The 22,716-nt window shown below is 32.4% G+C and overlaps 1 protein-coding gene across 9 annotated transcripts in view; it reads left to right on the forward strand.

Moving 5' to 3' along the window:
- Positions 1–22,716, forward strand: part of LOC124951476 (protein O-mannosyl-transferase TMTC1-like) — a 153,643-nt gene that overhangs the window by 67,537 nt on the left and 63,390 nt on the right. For all 9 annotated transcript variants that reach the window (XR_007101617.1, XM_047499922.1, XM_047499921.1 and 6 more), the window contains 3 exons: positions 11,808–11,881; positions 15,608–15,739; positions 16,539–16,611. Coding sequence is in view for 8 of the 9 variants with exons in the window: in XM_047499922.1 (XP_047355878.1) it covers positions 11,808–11,881; positions 15,608–15,739; positions 16,539–16,611 (279 nt within the window). In the remaining variant the exon portion in view is untranslated. The remainder of the gene's footprint in view (positions 1–11,807; positions 11,882–15,607; positions 15,740–16,538; positions 16,612–22,716) is intronic.

Raw genomic sequence — 22,716 nt, forward strand, 5'->3', positions numbered from 1 at the left:
TACTTTAAGGTCGATCTGCGAAAGGAGAAAGCACAGATCGTCTAGAAAGAGAACTAAGGATATTGAGAGGGCGGGAAAACTCAGAAGAAAACGACACTGGGAGTCATTTCGGACGTCTCGTAAATAACGAGGAAATTGGAGGTAAAGAGAAGTGGATGTCTTTGAAAACGAGAGCTTTATCTTCTAGAGGCTTAAAGGGAAAAGGGAATAGTCACTTCCGAAATTCTCGATCCGTTTTCAACGGTCTATATAACTTAGCGAATATATAAGATACTGAATAGTGGATCATAGAATTATTATTGTATCAGTAAGGTATTTTATTACAATATTCAATACAAAGAACTTTAATACGAAAAAATTTAATTATACAATGATTATTACAAATCTTGTTATTAATAAAATTAATGATGTTAATTATGTAACTTATATAATTAGAAGGAGTCTTATATTGAAGGAATCCATTATAATTACTATTCTATCATTTATTAAACAATCCAATAGATCTAAATTAATCTGTATTCTCGGTAGGTTGCCAAGTTTCACATTGCAATGTATTTCACATCAAATACGCCCGCGCGATTATTACATAATCGAAGGATTACTTATCGATTATTTGCGAAGCGTTTCTAATACGTGATATTACTATGTGAGATATAATCATAATAACTGAGGATAGTATAATCAGAAATCAGATATCGATAAGCTTCTTGAAATAAATAGAGTTCTAAAGACATTGATCGTATTTCCAAGTGCATAGATTTATAGAAGGAATTTTCTATTATCGATGATTCGTTGATAGGACACAAAAATGTAGAATATCCGGCCGCAAGAAGTTGTCTAACTATAATTCGTGGGAAAGCATCAAGGGAAAGTAGATAAAGTGGGTAATAGAAATTTCCGCGAGAGAGACTCCGTTAATATATAAAGGAAGGAAGAAACGACGAAGGGACTTCCGAGCGTTTCTTCGATTCGATTATGTTAATCGTGGACGTTCAGTCCTTTTCCCCTTAGCCAATTCTTTCTTCCGAGAAAATTTTCTTTTTTTTTTGCGTGAAACTTTAAAAGACTTTAGGAGACATATTCATTATCTCGTGGCTCATCGATTCCAACGATCCTTCTTGTACCAAAGGGAATTCAAGGATGGCGATCTCGGTGACTCCGATAGCGTCATGACGGTGCTGGTGATACTGGGAACGTTAGTGGCCTATCCAAGTCCACGACGACCTGGAGTTAACAGAACCAGTTTAAAAGTGATTTATCTCTGATTTATGAAGGAAAAGAATCCGGGTCCGGAAGCCGAAAGTTTCCCGACTTTTTGGCGACGAAGCGGAAAGAATTATCGGTCGGCAACAATGGACAGTCAGTGATATCGTTTACACGTCGAATCCCACCGGGATCGTTCGTTTCGAGAAAGAAAAGATAAAGAGGAAAGAAGTGGGCATAGGATATATCTACTTACTTTCTTTTTTTCTTTCTTTTTCTTTCTTTTTTCTTTTTCTTTTTATCGAAGAAAGAAATTTCCTCGTAAGTTCGAATATTTCGTGAATAGAATGAGGAGAATTGCGCACGTCTATCGAACCATCAATCGAACAGGTCTTAAGAAACGAGTTTTAGGATTCTTTTCAATATTTCCGGCCACCTGTTGTCATGGGTTATGCTTTCCCCTTTCATTTACGCGTCGATCATTTTTATTTCCAGTTTTGGTATCACACTTATGAATATTAGCACAGAATCAGCAGAATCAGATTGGCATCACATCAGAATTATTTCAGCATTTTTATCCAAATTAATACGTTTATAATAGAAATGCACAAAATGTGATTTTATATTAATAATTTATGATTGATTAGCATAATTCAATTTAGAACATAATTTCTAATATGATTTACTATTCGTGTAAATTTCAATGTCACGGATATCACTACTCATTTTAAATAGTTCATTTGTCTTCTAATTTAATAATCACATCTTTTTCGTTAGATCAAATTATAAACAACGCATATTGATAATTTGTATATTGTACTAATTACAATTCGATGTTTCACATTAATTTGATAAATTAGATATTGTTTGATTTTCGATGAATAGATCAGATATCGTTTTATTTCTTTTGAACTTTAATGTTTTATGATATTCCACTGTGAAATATCGATAATATACGGAATTCGATCATAATGGATTTAATTCTATGCGCGATCTATTCGCCCAAAGCGAAAGAACTAACTTCGTTTTTCTCGATCGAACGGGTAACTTTTCTCTTTCGTCTTCTCTAGACTTCGTTTCTTTCCTGAAGCCTAATGTTGAGACACTGTTGAAAATGCATTGTGAGATTCTCCCGAAGGATGTTGACTAAACTTTAAAACGAAAAGGACTTTCGGAAAATATTCTGCAATTTAGTGAGTTCGTAAGTGAAAAGCATTTTCAATGTTGATAGATCTCGAAGTCATATTTTTTTTAGCAATTGATTTCGATTGATATTATTTTACAATTTTTCATGGATGTCAAGTAGATTGATTTTTTTGACTTATTTTCGTTATTATTATTTTTTTTATATTCTGAAAAAAGTAATATCGATTTTTACATTTTCCTAACTTTTCCATTAGTATTTTTGATAACAAATATATGGAACGTATATTTATTAACGAATTAGCTACGCAATTATTTGATCATCGATAGAGTCACATATTAGGATTATCTAAATGGGAATAGTGAAGAAGAACATTCCCGTGTTACAAAACTTTACTTCTATCTCCTTTGAAAATGATGATTACTGATAAAGTTGATCGTCATTAGAAATGGCAAGAGAGATCATAAGAACTTCCGAATCTGATTCGCTATGGATATTGTAAAGGAATTGGAACGATTGAAAGAGAGTAAATTCGTTTCGACGGAAAGTTAATCCTCGAACCGAGTTAAAACCTCGATCGTTGGATCTAACCTTTTCTGGAAGAACCGGAAGTAAAAGGGCATCAGCTGCCTGGGATCTTGACTTCAAAACGATTTCAGTTCTGATTGCGCGATTCATAACGGTGAAATTCTAGAATTTCCTTCTCTTTTAGTTTCTTCGTCTTCTTATTTTTCTTTTTTCTCTGATCTTTCTTCATTTGGAAATCTATTCGACGAAGTGTTCGGGAAGAAGTTCAAATTTATTCGTTAAGGCTGAAAACGTGCTCTTTATGCGGTACAGTAAAGGAAAGAAAATTAAAATTATCGCATTTACAATCTATATATATGGATAAATAATCACTTAAACGCCAACTTCGAGATTAATAAAAATATATAGGTAGAAAGAAAATTAGTTAAAAAGATAAGAAATATAATCAAGTAATATGAAAGAGTTCGTAAGTATTTGAATATTCGATGTGCTATAAAATCGAATACTTTACATTGACGTAAAAGAAAAGAGGCGAAAAGTGTAGAATAAAAGGGAGAGTTATACGGAACGCAGGTGTGCACGATAATTGAAAAAGAGAAAAGTATTCTCAAACAAACTTTTTTTCTTTTAGCAATGACGACTGAAAAGCACCTCAAATTGTAGTAACCGAAGCATTATTTGGATTCGAATGTATTATATATGGGGTTACGGAACGACAAAATTTGTTTCCACATTGAAATTGACGATTATTGTTGGAAAACAATCTTGTTTCTCTTTCCTTTTTTAAATTGTCTTGCAAAATGTTATTCACTAAAATATTTTCTAATTAACTGATAAGTTTTCTAGTAATTGTTTATTATCAAAATGTAATGATCTGTTCTTTCGATTTTTTATTTCTTCAGAACAGGTATATCATATTATGCAGGTCAGATTTTTCGAAATATAAAAATCATGAAAGAAAATTGCTTAGAACACAAAGAAAAGAAATCTATTTTTTACTTATAGAAAGATAAAATGTGTAAGTGAATTTTGTGGAATACGAGTAATAGCGTAACTCCAAAAAAAGAAAGAAAGAGAGATAGAAAGAAAGAGAGAGAGAGAGAGAGAGAAAGAGAGAGAGAGCGAGAAAGAGAGAGAGAGAGAGAGAGAGAAAACAATATACGATGGTGCTGCGAAATGGGAGAAAGCTTTGAAAAGCGTTGAAAACGGAGGGAAAAGTAACGTAACTCACTCGACTATCTCGATAGTACGCAAACGTTTGAGCTGTTGGAACGCGTCACTTGTTCGTCCCCATGAATTCAGTACTTGGACTTGAAACGAGTAGGAAAGAGAAATATAGAGAGAAAGATAGTAGGTATCTCCTATCTTTTTTGCACTAGATTTCTTGGTGGTGTGTTATCGACCCTGAGGGTAGGCCCTTTAGCAATACCGTAGAAAGAGGGTCTTAACTTTCGTAATCTTGTCTATTCTACGTCGCTCCTTGAAAGAGACATTTCTATGAGTGTTGGAAATCGATTTTTCCTTCCTTCTTTCAATACTCATCGAGATACTTTTAAAGAAAGAAACTCGTACATTTTCACGTCACACACATTTTTAATTCTCTTCGTATTCGGAAAATCAATGAAGTATTCAGTGAAAATAATCTTATTGTATTAGGAGTTTCATAATTTATCGTTTCCGATATCGAACGTACGAGTGCCTGGAAGTGAAATTGGAAAATTTATCGCGTGTTTTCACGATAAGAGTGCTCGTAATGTTGCCGAAGTAACAACAAATCCAATGTAATTCGATGAATGGGCGTTACGAAACTGGTGCATATACGGTATAATTTGAAACGCAAGCTCGAGTTTTCAGACCACGGCATTAGTTGTTTGTAAAAGGAAAGTCCATCGAATTCGGCCTGGCTGAAACTGGGAAACGGTTTTATGCAAGTTGCAAGAAAAGAGGCTTGCCAGCTCTCCTGGGAAAAGGGCTTTGGCTCGAGGAGTGTTTACTTCGTTCGACCTTTCTCTCTCACATCTTCCATTCCTCGTTCTATCCTATTCCACTATCCATGCTTCTATATTTTTCTTCCTTTTTTTCTCAGAGCTCCTTCCAACATCGACGTCTCTCCTTTTAAAGGCGGCTTGTAGGCAACCGAACTTTCTTTCTCCGTTCCTTATCGAAAGCTTTGCTTTCTCGTATATGTTTATGTACCTACGTATGTACGTACGTACATATGTATGTATATATGTGCATCTAGCTATCGCTATATTATATATTTATGTAGCTACGTTTATCCTCTTCTTTGGTATTTTCTCAGAGCAGAGTCTTTAAATGTTACGAAACTTTTTATGAAAAATGCGATATGGTCTAGATATTCGAATAGAATGATAATACCTACGGCATAGATTATTGTATGACCGTTCGTATTATCGTTAATATTTTCCTATCGACAGTTTCTTTGAAAACAATTCATGTTTTATTCGTGAACTGAATAATGGATAATTATAAAGAACAAATGAGTGATGAAAAGAAAATAAGATATTTATATATCTTTTTTAAAACTTAAAAAAAAAAAATGAAATGTAATCGCGTCTGATAGACGAAACGAATTATCCATTAATTAAATAAGTAATTAATAAATGATTGACTTATTACATTCGTATCTGTAAAAGTACGAATTATTATAGTATTTCTTCATTAACTATAGTTCCTTTATTTTTGCCAGATCGGCAATTTTCTCCTAATATATAAATAAATCTTTGAACATCAATAGAAAGGAAGATTATTGAGAAAAAAAGAAAATAAAACGTTAATTGTGGACAAACGGAGAAAAATCTTTTGATAGTATTGGGAATGATAGTGATGTGGTTGTCTCGTACGGCCGATTAGACATTTCATTAAAGGATATTGCCGCTCTACGGAACGAGAAACTTTCAAGAGTAAAAGAGAGAGAGAGAGAGAGAGAGAGAGAGAGAGAGAGAAAGAGAGAGAGAGAGAGAGGGAGAGAAGGAGATGAAAGGGTCGAGGGTGTAGAAGCTCGCGATCGGATTGGCTGTTGGCTTGAGACGTGGACTTGGACCTTCTTCCTAGGAGAAAGGAAAGGAACTTCGAACACGACGTTCTCTGGTTATTAGGTTCTCCTTCGAGAAACCAGAACCGTCCGTGCGTGCTCGAACCGCTTTGTGGATGCCGTCGATGATAGCGTGGTAACGCCGTCTATGAACGTACATTGCGAATTCTCTCCTTTACCTTCTTCCTGTAATAGTATTAGTAACAGATCCAAAGCTATCGCGAAGAGATTCCTTTCCCGTTCAACTCGGCTACAATTCGATCGATAAATATAGCACATAATAAATATTTGCAATTACGGATGATCGATATTGTACGTCAAAATCTTCACAGTTTGTGTTCTTAACGTTAATACGAAAAATAATCTTAACGTCAAAATACAAGATATAAGTTTTATCACGAGTCCTACCGTATTTAAAAAGAAAGAAATGGTTGAATAGACAGCAATTATTTTTACAAGGATAACATCAAGCAGTTAGAGAAAATAAAGTACAACTTTGGAGAAAAGCGATTATGCACTTATTCTTAATGAAAACTTATTAAGTGTAGTCAAGTGCACGATACCGACCGCTATCGAGGAGAATTCAATTAAACACTTTGAGTTTGCGATATCGAGAAGTAAATTCGGTAATTAAAGGGAATACTTTCAGTAAGAACATTGTATGCGAAATGTAGTTAGAAATGTAAGATTTTCCTCGTTCGACTAATCGTGTTTTCACTTTCGAGAATTTAAAGAAAAAGTTATCAGACTGTTATAAACTTCATCGTAATAAAATGAGAGAAAATGAGTAGCAAAAATAAAAAGCAAAAGAAATGAAAAGAGAAACAAAATACCTAGTCGTTCTTTTCGTTTTCAACGTTTACACTCCGTTACCCTTTCCTGTTGCCAACCACCGAGACGAGTTTTAGACGAGGTTAACGACGTCGTTGTCAGGATACAGTTGGAAACGAAAGTAAATAAGAAATTAAGAATGGGAAATAGTAGCATTTTCCAGAATTGTGACAGTCTTATATTATCAGACGGCAGATTTAATGTTCTTAAATAAGCCGTCTGTAACATTAAAGATTTTTGGCAAGATAGCTCATTTCTTGTACTCTTTCTTTCTTATTCAAAAGATAGCTAATCTCTTTTTATTCTTCTCTTTCTTTATACATTTTTCCATTTTCATTTCTCTAACGATTTTCGTGACTATTATTTCTTTCTCATAGAACAAATAAAAAGAAAGATTAACGACATCGTTTCACTTCTTATCTAAAATGTACTATAATAAAGTCTCTTGTAACATTAGAGTTTCAAAATATTGAATTTCTTAAAAAAAAAGATACATTTTGTGATACAAATGTAAGATATTTGAATGGAATATGTTTTACGAAGTTAATCGATTAATAACAATGATCATTTACCTTATGATTTACATAACCAGATTTTTCTCCGATTATATTAATATAATTTTGTTTTCTATGAATAATTCAGCTTTTAGTCCAAAGCCAGCGATACCTCAGGATAGTACTGTACTAAAATATAATGACAGTGTGATTGACATCTTATCAATGGAACTAACATTCTCTTTATATTCATACATTTAATGTCCTCTTATCTTTACGCGAAGGACGCGATCACGTACACTCGTTGTACGTTAATTAGATCAAACGAGTGCACTGTACCACTCCATTCGGATTACGCCTTTAAACCTTTTAAATTGTACAACATAAAAGGGATCTATGTTGAAGATTCGCTGAAAGCATCGTGCTATCCGACATAAATTTTGATTCTTGAATATTGCTTTTATCTTCTTTGTTATCGTAGCTATTTCTTATTTTCATTCTTTCCATCGATTTTCGTATGATTAAAATCGAAATTCTTAACGTTATACGAAAAATTTATATTCTTCTAAACGAATATTACTCGTCATCCATTTATTTTTATACGTGAAAGATAATACAAGCCTTAGAGCTGATACATTTCATCCTCATGATCTATCCTCTACTTTATGTACTTGATCGTTATACTCTTGCTTTAATGCATACAAAAGAATGAAAAGAAAGATCCGAAAGTAGCTTGCGATGCTTTAACAAGATATACGCGTCGATCTTTTATCCGTACGAAAGATTTCTTACGTAACGATTACAAAGAAACACATAGACGAGATATATGTACTGTTTTCCGATAGTATACGAACTTATCTATATTACGAACACAAAGGAAAAAGGGAAAATTTGACAACAAATGCTTTTTTCAATTTTGAACATTTTCCATTTTTAACAATATTTATATTCTGTCACCCATTGTAATTACAAACTATTGTGATCCGTTATTTAAAGATCTCGTTTATATTATAATATATTTATTCGTAGATAAAAAGAAGAAAAGATCTGCAAATAAAAATATATAATAACAATTGACTATTAATTCGTCATTTTGTTGATCATCATTATCAGACTTTTATAGTATCAAAAAATATTTTTCGCGACTTCTCGACGTAATTCGAAACACGCATTACATTCGTATATGATAGAGGTTTATCGATCGATCAGGGTTACCGAGGTGAATAATAGCTCTTTAATCATACGAAATGTCGTTGTCAGATATTGTTAGAGCAAAAACAGAAGAAAGAATGACAGTTCACGATGATAAGGTTTGTTCGATTTTCTATTTCGAATTTTTCCTCTCTCGTTTTGTTTTCTCTCGATAAATTTTTCATCTTTATATTTTATTTTATCAATATGATCCACTCTTTTTCTTCTTATTATATTTGTTATTAAAATATATTTATTTACTGAGAGATATTATAAAAGATCTTTAACACATATTTATCCTTGAATACTAGATTCTTGATTACTTTAATACAAGAAGGAACAAGTTTATCAATGGAAAATCAGTCACCGTTGAACGCAACCCCAGTTACCGAGTAAAAATATGAGAATTAAACGTTGAAAGGCAATTAAACGGTGCACTCGCCGTAAAAAAGAGATGAAATTATACCAAAACTTTTAGGAACCACGTGCGTGTGAATATGTGAAATGTGTGTTTCCAACCAAAAAGGGCATTTTATCTACAGTAGATTTTTTCCCTATATTTCTATATTTCTAATTGTAAATACAAATATAAAAAGACAGTTGTACGTGATGACTACAAAATATTCAAATAATTTTTATTTATATCAAAAAAATAGACTTTTAATGGATGTAAACTGAAAAAGTTGTTTATTTGATTCTAAAAGAAAAAAAAAAAAAAAAAAAAAGAAAAAGAAAGAAAAAAACGATCATAAAGAAAAAGTTAGTCGATTACTCTAGCAACCAAGCTATTATACTTATTTAGGCTCCAAGTATCTTTTCTATATTATCGTCGTTTATTCGTAACGTAACTCGTAAATATAACTCCTCCAAGTAAAAGATACGATGGTCGGCGTAGAAAGAGTAGAAGGAAGGAGAAGTTGAGGGTAAGAAGAGATAAAATAAGAAGGGTGGATGAGCAGCCTCCAAGTAACGAGCGAACTCCAAGGGAACTACCGCTCCATATAATCAATTAGAACTCTCGAACGAGTGAGATGGTAATGGAGTTAGAGCTAAGTACAGTAACTGGAGCAAACTAGCAACGAGTTGGCCGAACGCACGCTTCTCTCGATGGTTATCCTTCTCCAACCTTTCTTACAAGGTAAAGAAAAGCGAGGACCTTTTATATCGACGAACGTGAATCTTCGTCGGAAAACGTGATCTAGTTCCATACAATTTAATAAAAAGTTCGGCTTGATTTATCGAGTTAATGGTATATTTCTCGGGAAATAATTTCGATATACAATTAGGTATTTGAAAGAATTTTAAAAATATTTTTTCCTTCTTCGAGAAATATATTTTTTCCATTCATTTTATGAAAACATAAATATTTCATATCTTATTCTAAAGATTTATAAATGTATTATGATTAGTATTAATAATTATTAATAAAAGTATTATTCCATTTTATTGTATTTACCGTTTGTTTTATTGTCATAAATATGCTTGGAATCAATATTGTAAATACACAAAATGTACGATTACGATAATAACCAAATAATATATATGGCATTTTATAAAAAACAAATGAAGCAATTAAATTGTTGGTATTTGAAACCATTCCATGCACTTTATAAATAAATCTCGATATAAATCTTTATCATATAACGGTCGATTGGAACAATCTTTGATATTTTGGTATGTTGTCAGTTATCCTTTCCAATATATCCGAGGGCACATAAGAAATTTATCACGAGGTAGTAAGGATAATCTCTGTTATCTTAAGTAGGACCTTCGATCATGGTTCTTCGACCTTCAATAAAATACTCCATGATCTGTTTTTATCCACCTTGACATTGATAAAATATTATCCTTTGTGCGTGATTTCTACCAATCTTTTGTAACCCACAGAATTAGATAAATCTATCAATAATAATAATAATAATTTGTTTCATTTCATTGTTCATTTTAGTTTGGGCAATAATCGTGCTTGAAACTTTAAACAGGACATCTTGTAAATATATATATAGATTGTAGATATATTAATGAGATCTAAACTTGGAAATTATAGGAACGTGAGTTATGATTCGATGTCTGTTTTTTCTTCGAGTGCGTAAATACATGACCCACTTTTGTTGTCACGTCGTTTTAACTCTGTGATTAATTACTTCTCGACATGCCCCTTGCCCGATTGAAAGTGAATATTCATCACTGTCTCTCGTATCAGTAATTACAGTTTCCAATTTAATGATAATGTTAATATCTATCCGTAATGGATTCTGTTTATAGATGTCATTGAACTATTTACTAAAATATGACTGAATTCGTAGACGAAATTTAAGAACGAATACCTGATAATATAAAATAAAATGTGATGTGTTACGTTAAAAAGTATAAATTAGTTTTCGTTTTCAAGTATATCGTAAATTTAAAGAGCTACTTTCCAAATGCCTTTTTTTCAGCTAAGGAGAAAATAAAAGAACTGTTGAAAATTTATTCGATGTATCTGTTTAGGAAGGTAATAAAAGAAAGACTATAATTTCACACCGTAATAAGATAGATTCGAGTAAATCCCTTGATTTCTCACCGTTTTTACATATTCCCAAACTCTTTTCCTTTTGACTCGATCCTTTATATCTTAGTTTCTTTGACTTCGTTTTTTCCCCTTTTTCGCCTTCGTTCTCTCGCGCTATATAGGAACTACCCCGCGGAATTAATTCGTTAGGGATGGCAAGTCGGGATACTCTATCGTGATAGACGGGCTCCGTAAATTTTCGAAGTGCACCTGGTACTGCAATTGGATGGGTGAAAGCAAAAGAAGGAGTAAAAGAAAAAGAAAGAACGGAAGGAAGAAAGGAAGGAAGGAAGGAAGTCCAGTTTCCGGCGGTAGTTCTCCGAAATCCTTTGGAATTACGATTATTCACTGACGATGCTTTCGCTGATAAGCTTCGTACTAAGGGTTCTCTTTCATTTTCTTACTCTTTCTGATTTTTCTATTTCGTTCTTAATGTTCATCTTATTTTTCATTTCTTTCTTATCTTTCGAAAACGTAGAGACCCGTTTAATTTCTGACGTGTAATGTAAATTGTTGTCATCGTAATTAGTACAGTGCCACGATTAAATTTAACGTTTTATGGTTATAATAAATATTTAATTTTAATCTTGTTAAGCATATAAATGATTCAAACATTTCGAAATAAAAAGCAATAGATATCTATGATATCAACGCGTTGTTCACAAAGTAATTGTAATAATTTATGGGTTATTAGGAAAGATATAAAAAAATGTCATTGATAGTAGAAAGAAGTGATATAAGAAAAATCGATAAATCGGATGCCATTTACGATATTACATTTCAAGATTTTTGCTTCTCTTTTTATTTCAGGTGACTGGCATCGTCGGGAGAGCGGATGTTCTCGCCTGCATCTTTTTCCTACTCTCCTTCCTGGCTTATCATGGGTGAGTTTAACTTATTTTGACATCAATTTTTTCGGGTCATCGATCTTCCATTTTACAGATAATGCGTAACATCGATGGACTGTTTGATATATGAACGTAACAAGTGTTCTGATGTAATTATACATTTAATGTCCTATATTGATCAAAAATAAGACGATTATTTATTCAAAATGAGTTGTAGAAAAATGAAAGAAATATTTTTAATGTTTTCTATATTATATAAATCAATGATAAACACTCTTAGTATTCTATTCAGTGTAAGAAGTTATATTATAAAATAGAAATATATAAACAATGTGGCTTGTAAATGTCAAGATTTTATCTGTATTTCGTCGATACATTTGGGACGTTTTCTGAATACTGCGCGACCTGAAACGTGTCTCAGTAAATCCATCGTATCTGAATGTTAAGAGAAACTAGGTTTTTCGTCTGAGAAATCATTATGGCAGGAAGCTAAAACGAGACATCTCTTGGAATTTTGCTCACATTTTGTCTGCTTCATATTGTATGCAAGACGACCCACTTTTTTCCTAAGCTTTTGCGTTAAAAAATTCTATGCATTTCTTTGTAAACGTTCGCGATATTCCCAAAGAGAGGAAAAGAGAGAGAGAGAGAGAGAGAGAGAGAGAGAGAGAGAGAGAAAGAGAGAAAAACGAAGGTATCAGTTTGCTGGTAAATGCTTTATAGAAAGTATTGCGTGCGCGCGCACGTTCGTTGTCGACCTTACGAATAATCGAAGTGACATTGAGAAACGTTAAATTAAAATAGCCGTCCGATTTTTTATTAGTTCCTTTATATTACACGAAAGATAAATAACTAAAACGATTACATTGTCTTATTATAGAAGCGAATAAATAAATCTCTTTTAAAGCTAACCGTTTGGATGATGCCCATTATTCTATTTTTATTATTGCCATATTTTTCTAAAAATTCAAACAAACATTGAATATAATACTAATTTAAAAATACTAATTTAAAATTTATAAATGATAATAAGAAAGAGAGAATGAAACTATGACAGAAATTACATAGTTTCTTCATTGTTTAATCAAATATTAATTAATTCTTAAATTACAATGCCACGATATTTTCTAAGTTCTATCCTGAGATAATATTAATTTTCGTAAATGAAGATGCAAAACAAAGGAGTTAATATTTGCATTTATTTTCGACTTCGTCCTATACATCTACAATGAATTTAATTAATTGATTTTATTTAATCATTCGCTATGATATTGAATATCGTAATGACCCTTCGCATTATTATTGATAATTTAACTCGAAAAAATATATACCTTTAGAAATTAACATGTCAAGAGGGAAATGGAATAAAATATGATCGAATAGAGAATAAAAGAGAGAGTGATGAAGGAATCAAAGAGTGCGACAAAAATAAAAAAAAGAAGGTTAATAGGTCAACCGTCATCATTTTAAGTAATGAATCACGGATATATATACGAAAGAGCAAACGAGGAACACGACTACGTTCAGTGTTCCACTTTTTTCATTGTTCCTGTTTATTCTTGTATTCAACGATGGAATGTGTGTATAGTTTCTATCTGTCTACGTTATTAAACCTATGTTTTCATAGTGCCATATATTTCCACCTTATTCCATTTTCCTCTTTTTCTCCATTTCTTCCTTTTTCCTTGCCACAACAAATAACCCTCATATTGTTCTTTTTCATTTTCTTTTTTTTTTTTTTCTTTTATCAGATAAGTGCCATAATTTTATATAAATTAATCTTAAGATATATAATTACATTTTCTATCTAGAGTAAGAAATATAAGTATCTTTATGTATATAAATGGGCATAGATTGAAGAGGTCTCTTTCATGAAATTAAACATCTATGTCTTTTATATAATATTTCTATAAAGATTTCTACTTTCATTTAATTAATATTAAAAAGTTCACTGAAAGAATAAAAGTCTAGTGAACGTGAAAATCAGCATTTTGAAGCGAGCTCTCGATGTCATTACTTATTAATAATTGTATTGAAAGTTGGTTCGATCTCATTACAAGTCCGAAAAAGGAACTCCCTCGAACGCGTTAAAGGGGCATTGTTAAGTAAATTACAAGTGCATCATTAATTTGTAGCTTCATTGAATCTATCAACTAAACGAAGTTTATATGAAGGTAGCAACGTTCACAGCGAAGAGTTTATTACAATCAAATTTCTGTTATTAAAAGACGACCCTCTTGTTCAATAAGTAGTCGATGAATGTCTTTGAGAAACGATATTCTATTCCTGAATAAATCACAGTATGATTTAGTATTTTTCAATCGAAATGATGTTCATTTTATAAAAATAGCTGAAGATTATAAAAATCTTGAATTAAATTTTTATGAAAGTTTTTCGATAATTAAAAAAATATATTTTTATACTTTCATATTACAAAAATTTGTATTTCTTTTTAGCAGAAGAGAATAGAAACGAGTTATTTGAAATCCAAAAACTGAAGATCACTTATAACTTTGTTGAGATCAATTTTTCAGTTCATATCGACGAAGTATGTTATTAGAAACCTTAATAAGTACAATACGTTCTTTTCATCTTGAACCCATATATATATTCAAGTCTATTCGGTCAAGCACTCTTGTTTCACGTCATTCCACTCTTCAACCTTTTGCCCATGCCTCCTGAACCCTCTATCTGTCACTATCGAAATCCCGAATGACATCTTGTAACGGATCTGCCTCTCAGCGTTGATTTATGTACGTAGAATGCTAGACGATCATGTATACCAATACATCTATCGTATTCTAAGAAAAGAAGATTGGTGAAAATTGTTTATCAACATCGACGTTTTTATTTTCTCGTAAGCGATCTCATCTTAAAGGAATTTAGGGAGAAACAAAAAAGAGAGAAAAAAATCAGACCATTTTTCATTTGAGGAAAAGTTTCAATAAAAACATATGTATGGCTTAATACCGAAATAAAAATAATTTAACAGAACTTGAAATAAATTGAAGCGTAAGTTTCATAGTAGGTCATTCACCCTTGGACAACTTCTCAAGACTGGCATTTCTCTTCCTTTAGTTTCTTTCTTCGACTTTCTCTCTCTCTCTCTCTCTCCCCCCCTCTCTCTCTCTCTCTCTCTCTCTCTCTCTCTCTCTCTCTTGAACAAAAAAATCGTTCGAAACTATTTTAACGGAATGTCAAGTTTCTACCAACTTCTTTAATAATAATTCATTCGTTGTGGAAACTTGTTCGAAGTAAGGATGAAGCATACAAAAGATATTAACGAGCATCTAAATATAGATCTATAGAGCTCAGCATTTAATTGGACGAGTCGAAATATTTAATTATAAGTTCTTGTGAGAAAATGTATGATTGTTCTTTATCTTACTTTTCGAAGCTATCCGGAACGAAACAATAGTCTAGTCGAATGCAAAGTGTTCAAAAAAAGAAAAAAAGAGGATAGAAAAAGAGATTTCATAATTAAATAGTTTTGTAGATACTTTTGTTCGTTGAAGTATTTACTCACATGAAATAAATGCGTGTATTCCTTGTCCTATTAGAAAATACGATACTGTACTACACTTTATGAAAGCAATGTAATCTTGTTCTCAAGAATACAATCCTTTCAAAGAAAATCATAAATATGACGCGTAATGTGTTTGACATTTTACGAGAAAATTGTTGACATTTCTTCTTTAGCAGTGATTCGGCTCATAAAATGAACCTATTTAATTAAACCTAAGGGAATTGCTTTTGTTACAGTCAGCAGACAGCCTATGTGTGGAGCAGTGTGTGTCTTGGTACTCTGTCAATGTTGGCTAAGGAAACCGGTGTTACAGTTCTACTCCTAAACCTTCTTTACGACCTTTGTCGTTCCTGGCATTCAATCAGGAGGTGAGTTTAAGTGCGGGAACACATTCATAGCCATGCGAAATTAACGATAACGATAGAGGTTCTTCATTTTTAGAAATAGAATTTATGCTTCGTTAATATGGACTTAACTTCTTATAAACTACGTTATACATAAATGGTTATTTATTTAAAACTATAAAAAAATGACCATATACTTTAATAAATTATTAAACAGTAAGAATTACATCTTCTTGCGAATAATATTTTTGTGATACACCTTTTGAAAAAAAAAATCTTGTTTGATCGATATTCCATCAAGTATTTTAATTAATAAACGTAATAAGATAAAAATGCATTTGAGTTATCAAAGAGTACGAACAATAGTGGCTCTGTTTAAAGATACAGATGATAAATTTTAATTAACGCTTAATTTGTAGTCTAGTTAAACAACTAACTTAATGTTTTTGTATAATCTCGTGAAATTTTCATATAAAAACGCTTGCGTTTTCACATAAAGTTTAAAAGTAACTGGTTTGCATAATGAATTTCTGAAAAGTTCCTATTCATACGTATTTTTATAATTTATTCAAAAATAAAACTATTCTTCTGAATAAATTATTAAGATCCATGCAAATTTTCGTATTTGATACGAGTGATAAAAAGTGACAGATTGAAGAGCGATTCAGCATTAAGTATTTAAGTTAAAAAGATCAAATTAGTTAATATATATGTGCGAAAATGTGATGACCAGGTCTAATTAAAATTTCGTTTTTTAAATTAAATTAATACTGCATTGAGCATTAAAATATATTCCGCAAAATATCTACATTTTTTATTTCAGATCTATTTCCGAAGCTCGATGGAACGAAGACTCACGACACTTTTCCAGGCGTGCAGCCGCTTTACTAGTTTCCGTAAGTTATTTCCTTCTTTTCGACATATTTATGTATATCCCTATCGATAACTTACTACATATCAAATATTAACAAATTCAATATACTATTCGGCATTCGATTTACATATATACCATAATCGTCTTGAGCCTTTTAATATCGAGTTGATCTCAAATCGATTTTTAAAAAAATAATCAAAAAGGGCACATAATAAGATAAGATACTCGTACAATTCAATTTCGGTTCCTTTAATGTTTTGACCTAAGCTATTAGTCCATTAACTATCAATAAACGTTAGTGGTAGAAGATCGAATGGAATTGTTCATTAAATAGAACATCGCTTTTGCAAACTCATCGAACCGATCGTATTATCAAAGGACAACGGAAAAGGAATCGTTGCGTATCCGGACATAGAAATACATGTGAAAAAGAGATACAGTGCGTGTATGTGTATGTGTGTGTGTGTGTGTGTGTGTGTGTGTGTGTGTGTGTGTGTGTGTGTGTGTGTGTGTGTGTGTGTGTGTGTGTGTGTGTGTGTGTGTACAAGGATATATGAGAAAGTGAAAAAGAAAAAGAGGAAGAGAAAGAAACTGAGTGATGCCTATATAGCAATGGATAAAAGAAGAAAGAGAAAAGAAGGGTGGTTTGAGTGTTGTGGTCGAATAGGGGTGAGTCAAAAATCCTCTTAACCAAGCGCGCAGAATCAGTCGTGCGTAGAAGCCCTACAGAACTTTCAGACGTCCAGTTATCGCCCACTCACACTCTCAAGACTCTTACGTGACATTCACGTATCTATATATATATATATATATATATATATATACATATATAAATGGTATTGTTACTATTGTATTACCGACAATGTCTACATCGACAGTAGGTACGATGAATAGAGTAATGCAAAAAGAGTCGTCAGATCCGTTTACCCCTAATATATACTGTAGACCCTTTCTTCTATCGTATGATTATATATTCCATGTGTGAGACTTTTATTTTTATTTCTTTTTCTCTTTCATAATCCAACTACAAAAGGCACACGTATAGGATTGGCAGTCTGAATTATAATTATAAAAAATTTGACGAATTGAAAACATATTTGGCTTGCGTTTTAATTTTCATTTGTAATAATGGCCAATGAAAATCACGTTTCCAATGCGAAGAGGTATAAATAATGTGTTTAATTTCATGCATTTAATTCATTTTCCGGTAATACAAATTACGATAATAGGTAAGCGTCACAATAAAGGAAGGTATCGGTAATCAAATATAAAAACGAGAAAATGAGAGAGGAAGAGAGATAGAAGTGGGAGGGAAGAGAAAGAGAAATGAACGAAAGAGTGAAAATCGATAAACGATTCGATGAATTGCGAACACCCTATCGAGTTAGTGAAAAATACGTGTCATCGACAGCCTCGGTGGTCTCAAAATTACGATGGTTGGCCACGATAAAAATATAATTCCGCCGATAAGCACTACGTTTACCGCTGATAAATAAGTACCATTATATTCAGCTTTGCGCAACTCGTTAATGACGATTGCTTTTGGAAATACAGTATTGCATACGGAAAATCGACGTGAAATTTTAATCGACCAACCACTTTGACGATAACCACCGACGTTCAATTTTCATTGAGTTCACTTTGAAACCTGGGCTATCGAGATAGATGGATATACAATATATAAAGCTATATCGTCGGCAATCGTTTCGCTATCAAGAAGAATTGTTTATTACGTTTGAGAAAAAAAATGGGAACACATTTAAAAGAAAGCGACCGGAGTATTTTGGTAACATGCTAATTCAGTTAACGATACAGCAATGTTATTGTTATATCTAGCCTGTATGTCTAATAGTTGAAGTTAAAATTTAGCATGGACAAAAACATTGAAGCCACTATAAAACTTTTACAATGCGAAGCTTTTATAATTTTTATTATTTATTTCCGAGCAACATTATTACGTGAAATAACTCGGTGGTATCGATGTCTACATATAAAGACAATTTTTAATTAACATTCCAAAAATGGTAAATCGAACTGTATGTCACTGTTCAGTAACTTGATCGGTATGTTAAAAATTAATATTTCTTTTTTTAATAAAATTTATAAAGTATAAAAGAAAATTATGATTATTTATTAAGAATGAATTATCAACTGTTGGTTTGTTTTTTGGTAATCTAAACTGGAAATACCAAAGTTTTGAAGTTTCAGAAAAGAATTTAATTAAGGGTACAATTCGAGAGGTCCGAGATATTTGGCTTGTAAAACCAAACGCTCAGATACAATGAATAGAGGAACTTTAGAAATATATTAAATATTTAGTTAGGATAGTAAATATTTAAAGTCATATTCAAAGGTGTCGATTGCTTGAAAAGTTTGATAAACATTAAGACGAGAGCTTGCATTTGTTCTAACTCGTAAACTCATAATTTGTTTAAACATTTGTAATTTTAGCAAAAAGGGTAAGTTCTTTGCTTTTGACGCTACTTAACCTTAAACGCACATTGCTTGATATATTAAAAGAGTTTATGGAAAATTCCGAGGCGTAAGTTACTACTATGTGAAAGAGGAGAGAGGGAGAAAGAATCGTTAGACCATTAAAACTACCATCATTGAAAAACTTAGCTGACTGAAGAATCGTAGTCTAAAGAATTGGTTTTTCGTTTCCATTTCGTTTCTTAGAATTCGATCCTTAATCACATTGAATTTGATAACTAAAGAGATCTTTATTTACATAATAGTTTAATGTTTACATGATAGAAATATAGAACGGATCAGAATATTTATTGTGTCTATCTTATAACAATGAGTTTCAAACATTGCATATTCATTAATATTTTGTTATGTCAATTAAGCAAGCGAGACATTTGATTTCTCTTTTTCTCCGAGAAAACAGCAGATCTTTCTTAGTTAATCCTACGTATTAGTGGACGATCTCAGTGTTCGCATCGTTAATTCTTAACGACCGATATCTTTCGTTTTTATCGTTTAACCCACCAGTCGACCGCCGATGTTTACAGCCTCTCGTGCTTCGAGTAAGTTTAACGATCGTTAACACAGATACAACTGGTCCAGAGAATTTCCCTTTACGATCACGGAGAATAAATGGCATGGCCCGAATTACGAAGCAGCTAAGATAAATTGGTATAGGTCAGGGTGACCAAAGAACGAGGTAAACCTAATTAAGAGTGGTCAACATAAGATGTATCGTTAGATATAAAAAATAACGATCCTTAGGTATAATTAGGAAAAAAACAAAAAGGACTTTCTTAACCCACGTATCTAAATCCTTCTTAAATATATCAATTGAAAAAGAGATATAGTTTATCTTCACAGGATTCATTTAAAGGAAAAGAAGAAAAAAATAACAAATAGATACACTCTGCTATTTATACATTCTATTTCACTGAAAAATAATTGAAAATATGTTATCCAAAGGGAATGTTCTCTATGTGAAAGGATTTTCATAGACGATCGTTTGGCGAATATTTAAGAATTTTTAAACGAGTGTATTTCGAGATTCAAACTTCTATCGATAACTGGATCTATCCGGTGGAGCGAATTCTGTCGGTTTTGCAAGGGGTTCTCGAGTAGTGTTGAAAATTCCGTTTGATGAAGCGAGAAGAGGGAAAGGAAAGAGGGGGGAAGAGAGAGAGGTAAAGAGGAAGAGAGGGAGAGAGTGAGAGAGAGAGGTAAAGAGGAAGAGAGGGAGAGAGTGAGAGAGTGAGAGAGTGAGAGAAAGAGTGAGAGGGAGAGGGAGAGAGAGAGAGAGAGAGAGAGAGAGAGAGAGAGTGAGATAGATAGATAGAGGGAGCAAAAGGAGAAGGGACGAGGAAAATCGTAATACTAGTGGTGGTAGTTAGGTAAAGGGGGTGACTTTGAATGTGTAGTTCGGAAGGTAGGAAAGTGCCGAGGTCACGAGGACCAATCACGCGTTACATCGCCGCGGCGTAATCCCTCGGGGAAGTTTACGAGGTGCTATTAAATCCTCGTGCTTTACGTATACTCGATGTTCATAGTTAAGAAACGGGCGGACTTGCGGCGTAAACCCTCATCGTAGCTCCATTGTGAATTAATTTAAATGGCTTTGTCATGCTGTATCTATGAAATAATGGACTTTTGGCAATATAAACGTTTGGTCCGATGCAACATCTTCTGTTTCGCTTTTGGTTAATGCATATTTAACTGATGGATAATGATATCAAGATTTGAAGCGAACGTCGTTATAAATTGTCCAAGATTCTAATCTGCTTGTTTATTTTATAATAATTTAATATTGTTACATATCAGACGTATGATACGTAAGTTATATCTATCTATATCGTATATTTAATATGAACGCGTGTAAATTATATTATCATCGCTTTGTAGGCAACTATAAATCATTTTATCGCTCGAAGGAAGTGAACGTTAATGAAGTAAAACTAAACGTGTCACGGCAACGTGGTAGTAGTTGAAATCCGTTGTAAGTCGATACAAAGTCTTTTCGTCGTTCAAGCCGTTTCTCGTAGTATCTACTTAGGAAAGTTCTTTTCACGTTCAACACGGACAGAACTAGAGACATGGATGTTGTGTTGTATCGAAGAAAATCATGAAAGCATGCAAGCTAGCGTTTATTAATACGCCAGACCACCGATGTAGAGATTCGTGCGCATACACATCGTCCCTTAGTCGAACGCGATACTGAATTATGCTAATTTATGTCAGAAACAAAGAAGGTGTGCAAGCATAGACTACCTTTCATGTAGTTATCTACTACTTTATAATCTCTCTTATTCAGTATACTCTTTTATTTTTCCGTATTTCCGTCTTTCATTTCTTAGAGCTAGACTGCATAGAACTTTTTTCTTCTTTACTTTTCTTGTAAAAATCTTTTTTCTTTCTACCTTTTTTACCTTTTAATAATAGTAATGGTAGAATTAAAAAAAAATCCTTTACTTTTTTAATTCTTCTTATTTCTTCTTCAGTAAATTGTAATAAAACAGAAATTTCATTAACTGTTATTTTACGATTATTATTCTTTCATTTAATTACGTTAATTTACGTTAAAGTTCGATAATTATCTTTTTTACCGTCAAAAAATAGATTATATCGATTTACAATTAATCAAATTGGAACTTTTTGTCGTCTTATGCCCTAGTTTTTTTATTAGTTTTTTATTAATGTTAGTAAGTTTGCTAACAAAGATTCTATCAAATTGGCGAATGTAATCAATTGACAAATCCATTAGAGTCACACATTGTTTATCGATTGTGTGCTGGTATGTTTATTGTTTCTCGATTGATTTACCTCTTACCTGTTATGTGTTTACCTAACATTACCATAAGGTACTTCGATTTACCCTTGCAGATTGTTCACCATTCTCGAGTGTGCTAATATTAGTATTACGTACGATTTATGGCCTACTTGATTTAATCGATTATATTTGGAAAGATTAGAAATAACTTCGAAACTACTAATTATGAATACATATAAGGTCTTAAATATCATAATATCGACAAATAAAATTTATATATCTTACAAATATCAATAAATAAATCTAAATTATCATTCATCGATCATTAATAAACGTCTTATGTTTTTTATTTTATTCGATGCAGATTTTTGCTTAAATTTCGTTCGTTCCTTTCTATATTTGCAAAGCGCAGTTTCTAAGAAACTGGAGTAGAAGGCGTAAAAGAAATTCATGTCGCAAACATAGAAAGAAATATACTTGGTCGATAAGCCTGAAAAAAAAAGTAACTCAGTACGGATTGGCTTCAAGGAAGCCGTATGTGTCTTTTCGGAAAGGAGTGAAAAAGAGAAAGAGAAAAGAACGAAAGTATATGTTTCTCACTTCTACGAATATGTATACAGTGACAGGAAACATTTTACCTCTCCAACGATTCGAAGCCGTACAACGAGAAAAGAGAAGAGAGGGTAGAAAAGGGAGAAATAGTTCCGGAATGCACCGCAAACGGCACAAAATCACCCTTCTGATATATCCAGTGCATGCACGTGAAGATAAGAACGCGAGTGTGTAATCACCGAATGATTTTCTGTCGTTCTTTAACGTTTTTGTGAACAAAAAATGAAAAAAAGAAAAAATAAAAGAAATTGAAGAATGAAGATGCGTTCTAAGAAAAAGAGA

Source organism: Vespa velutina, chromosome 9, assembly GCF_912470025.1.
Source record: "Vespa velutina chromosome 9, iVesVel2.1, whole genome shotgun sequence".
Taxonomy (NCBI): Eukaryota; Metazoa; Arthropoda; class Insecta; order Hymenoptera; family Vespidae; genus Vespa; species Vespa velutina.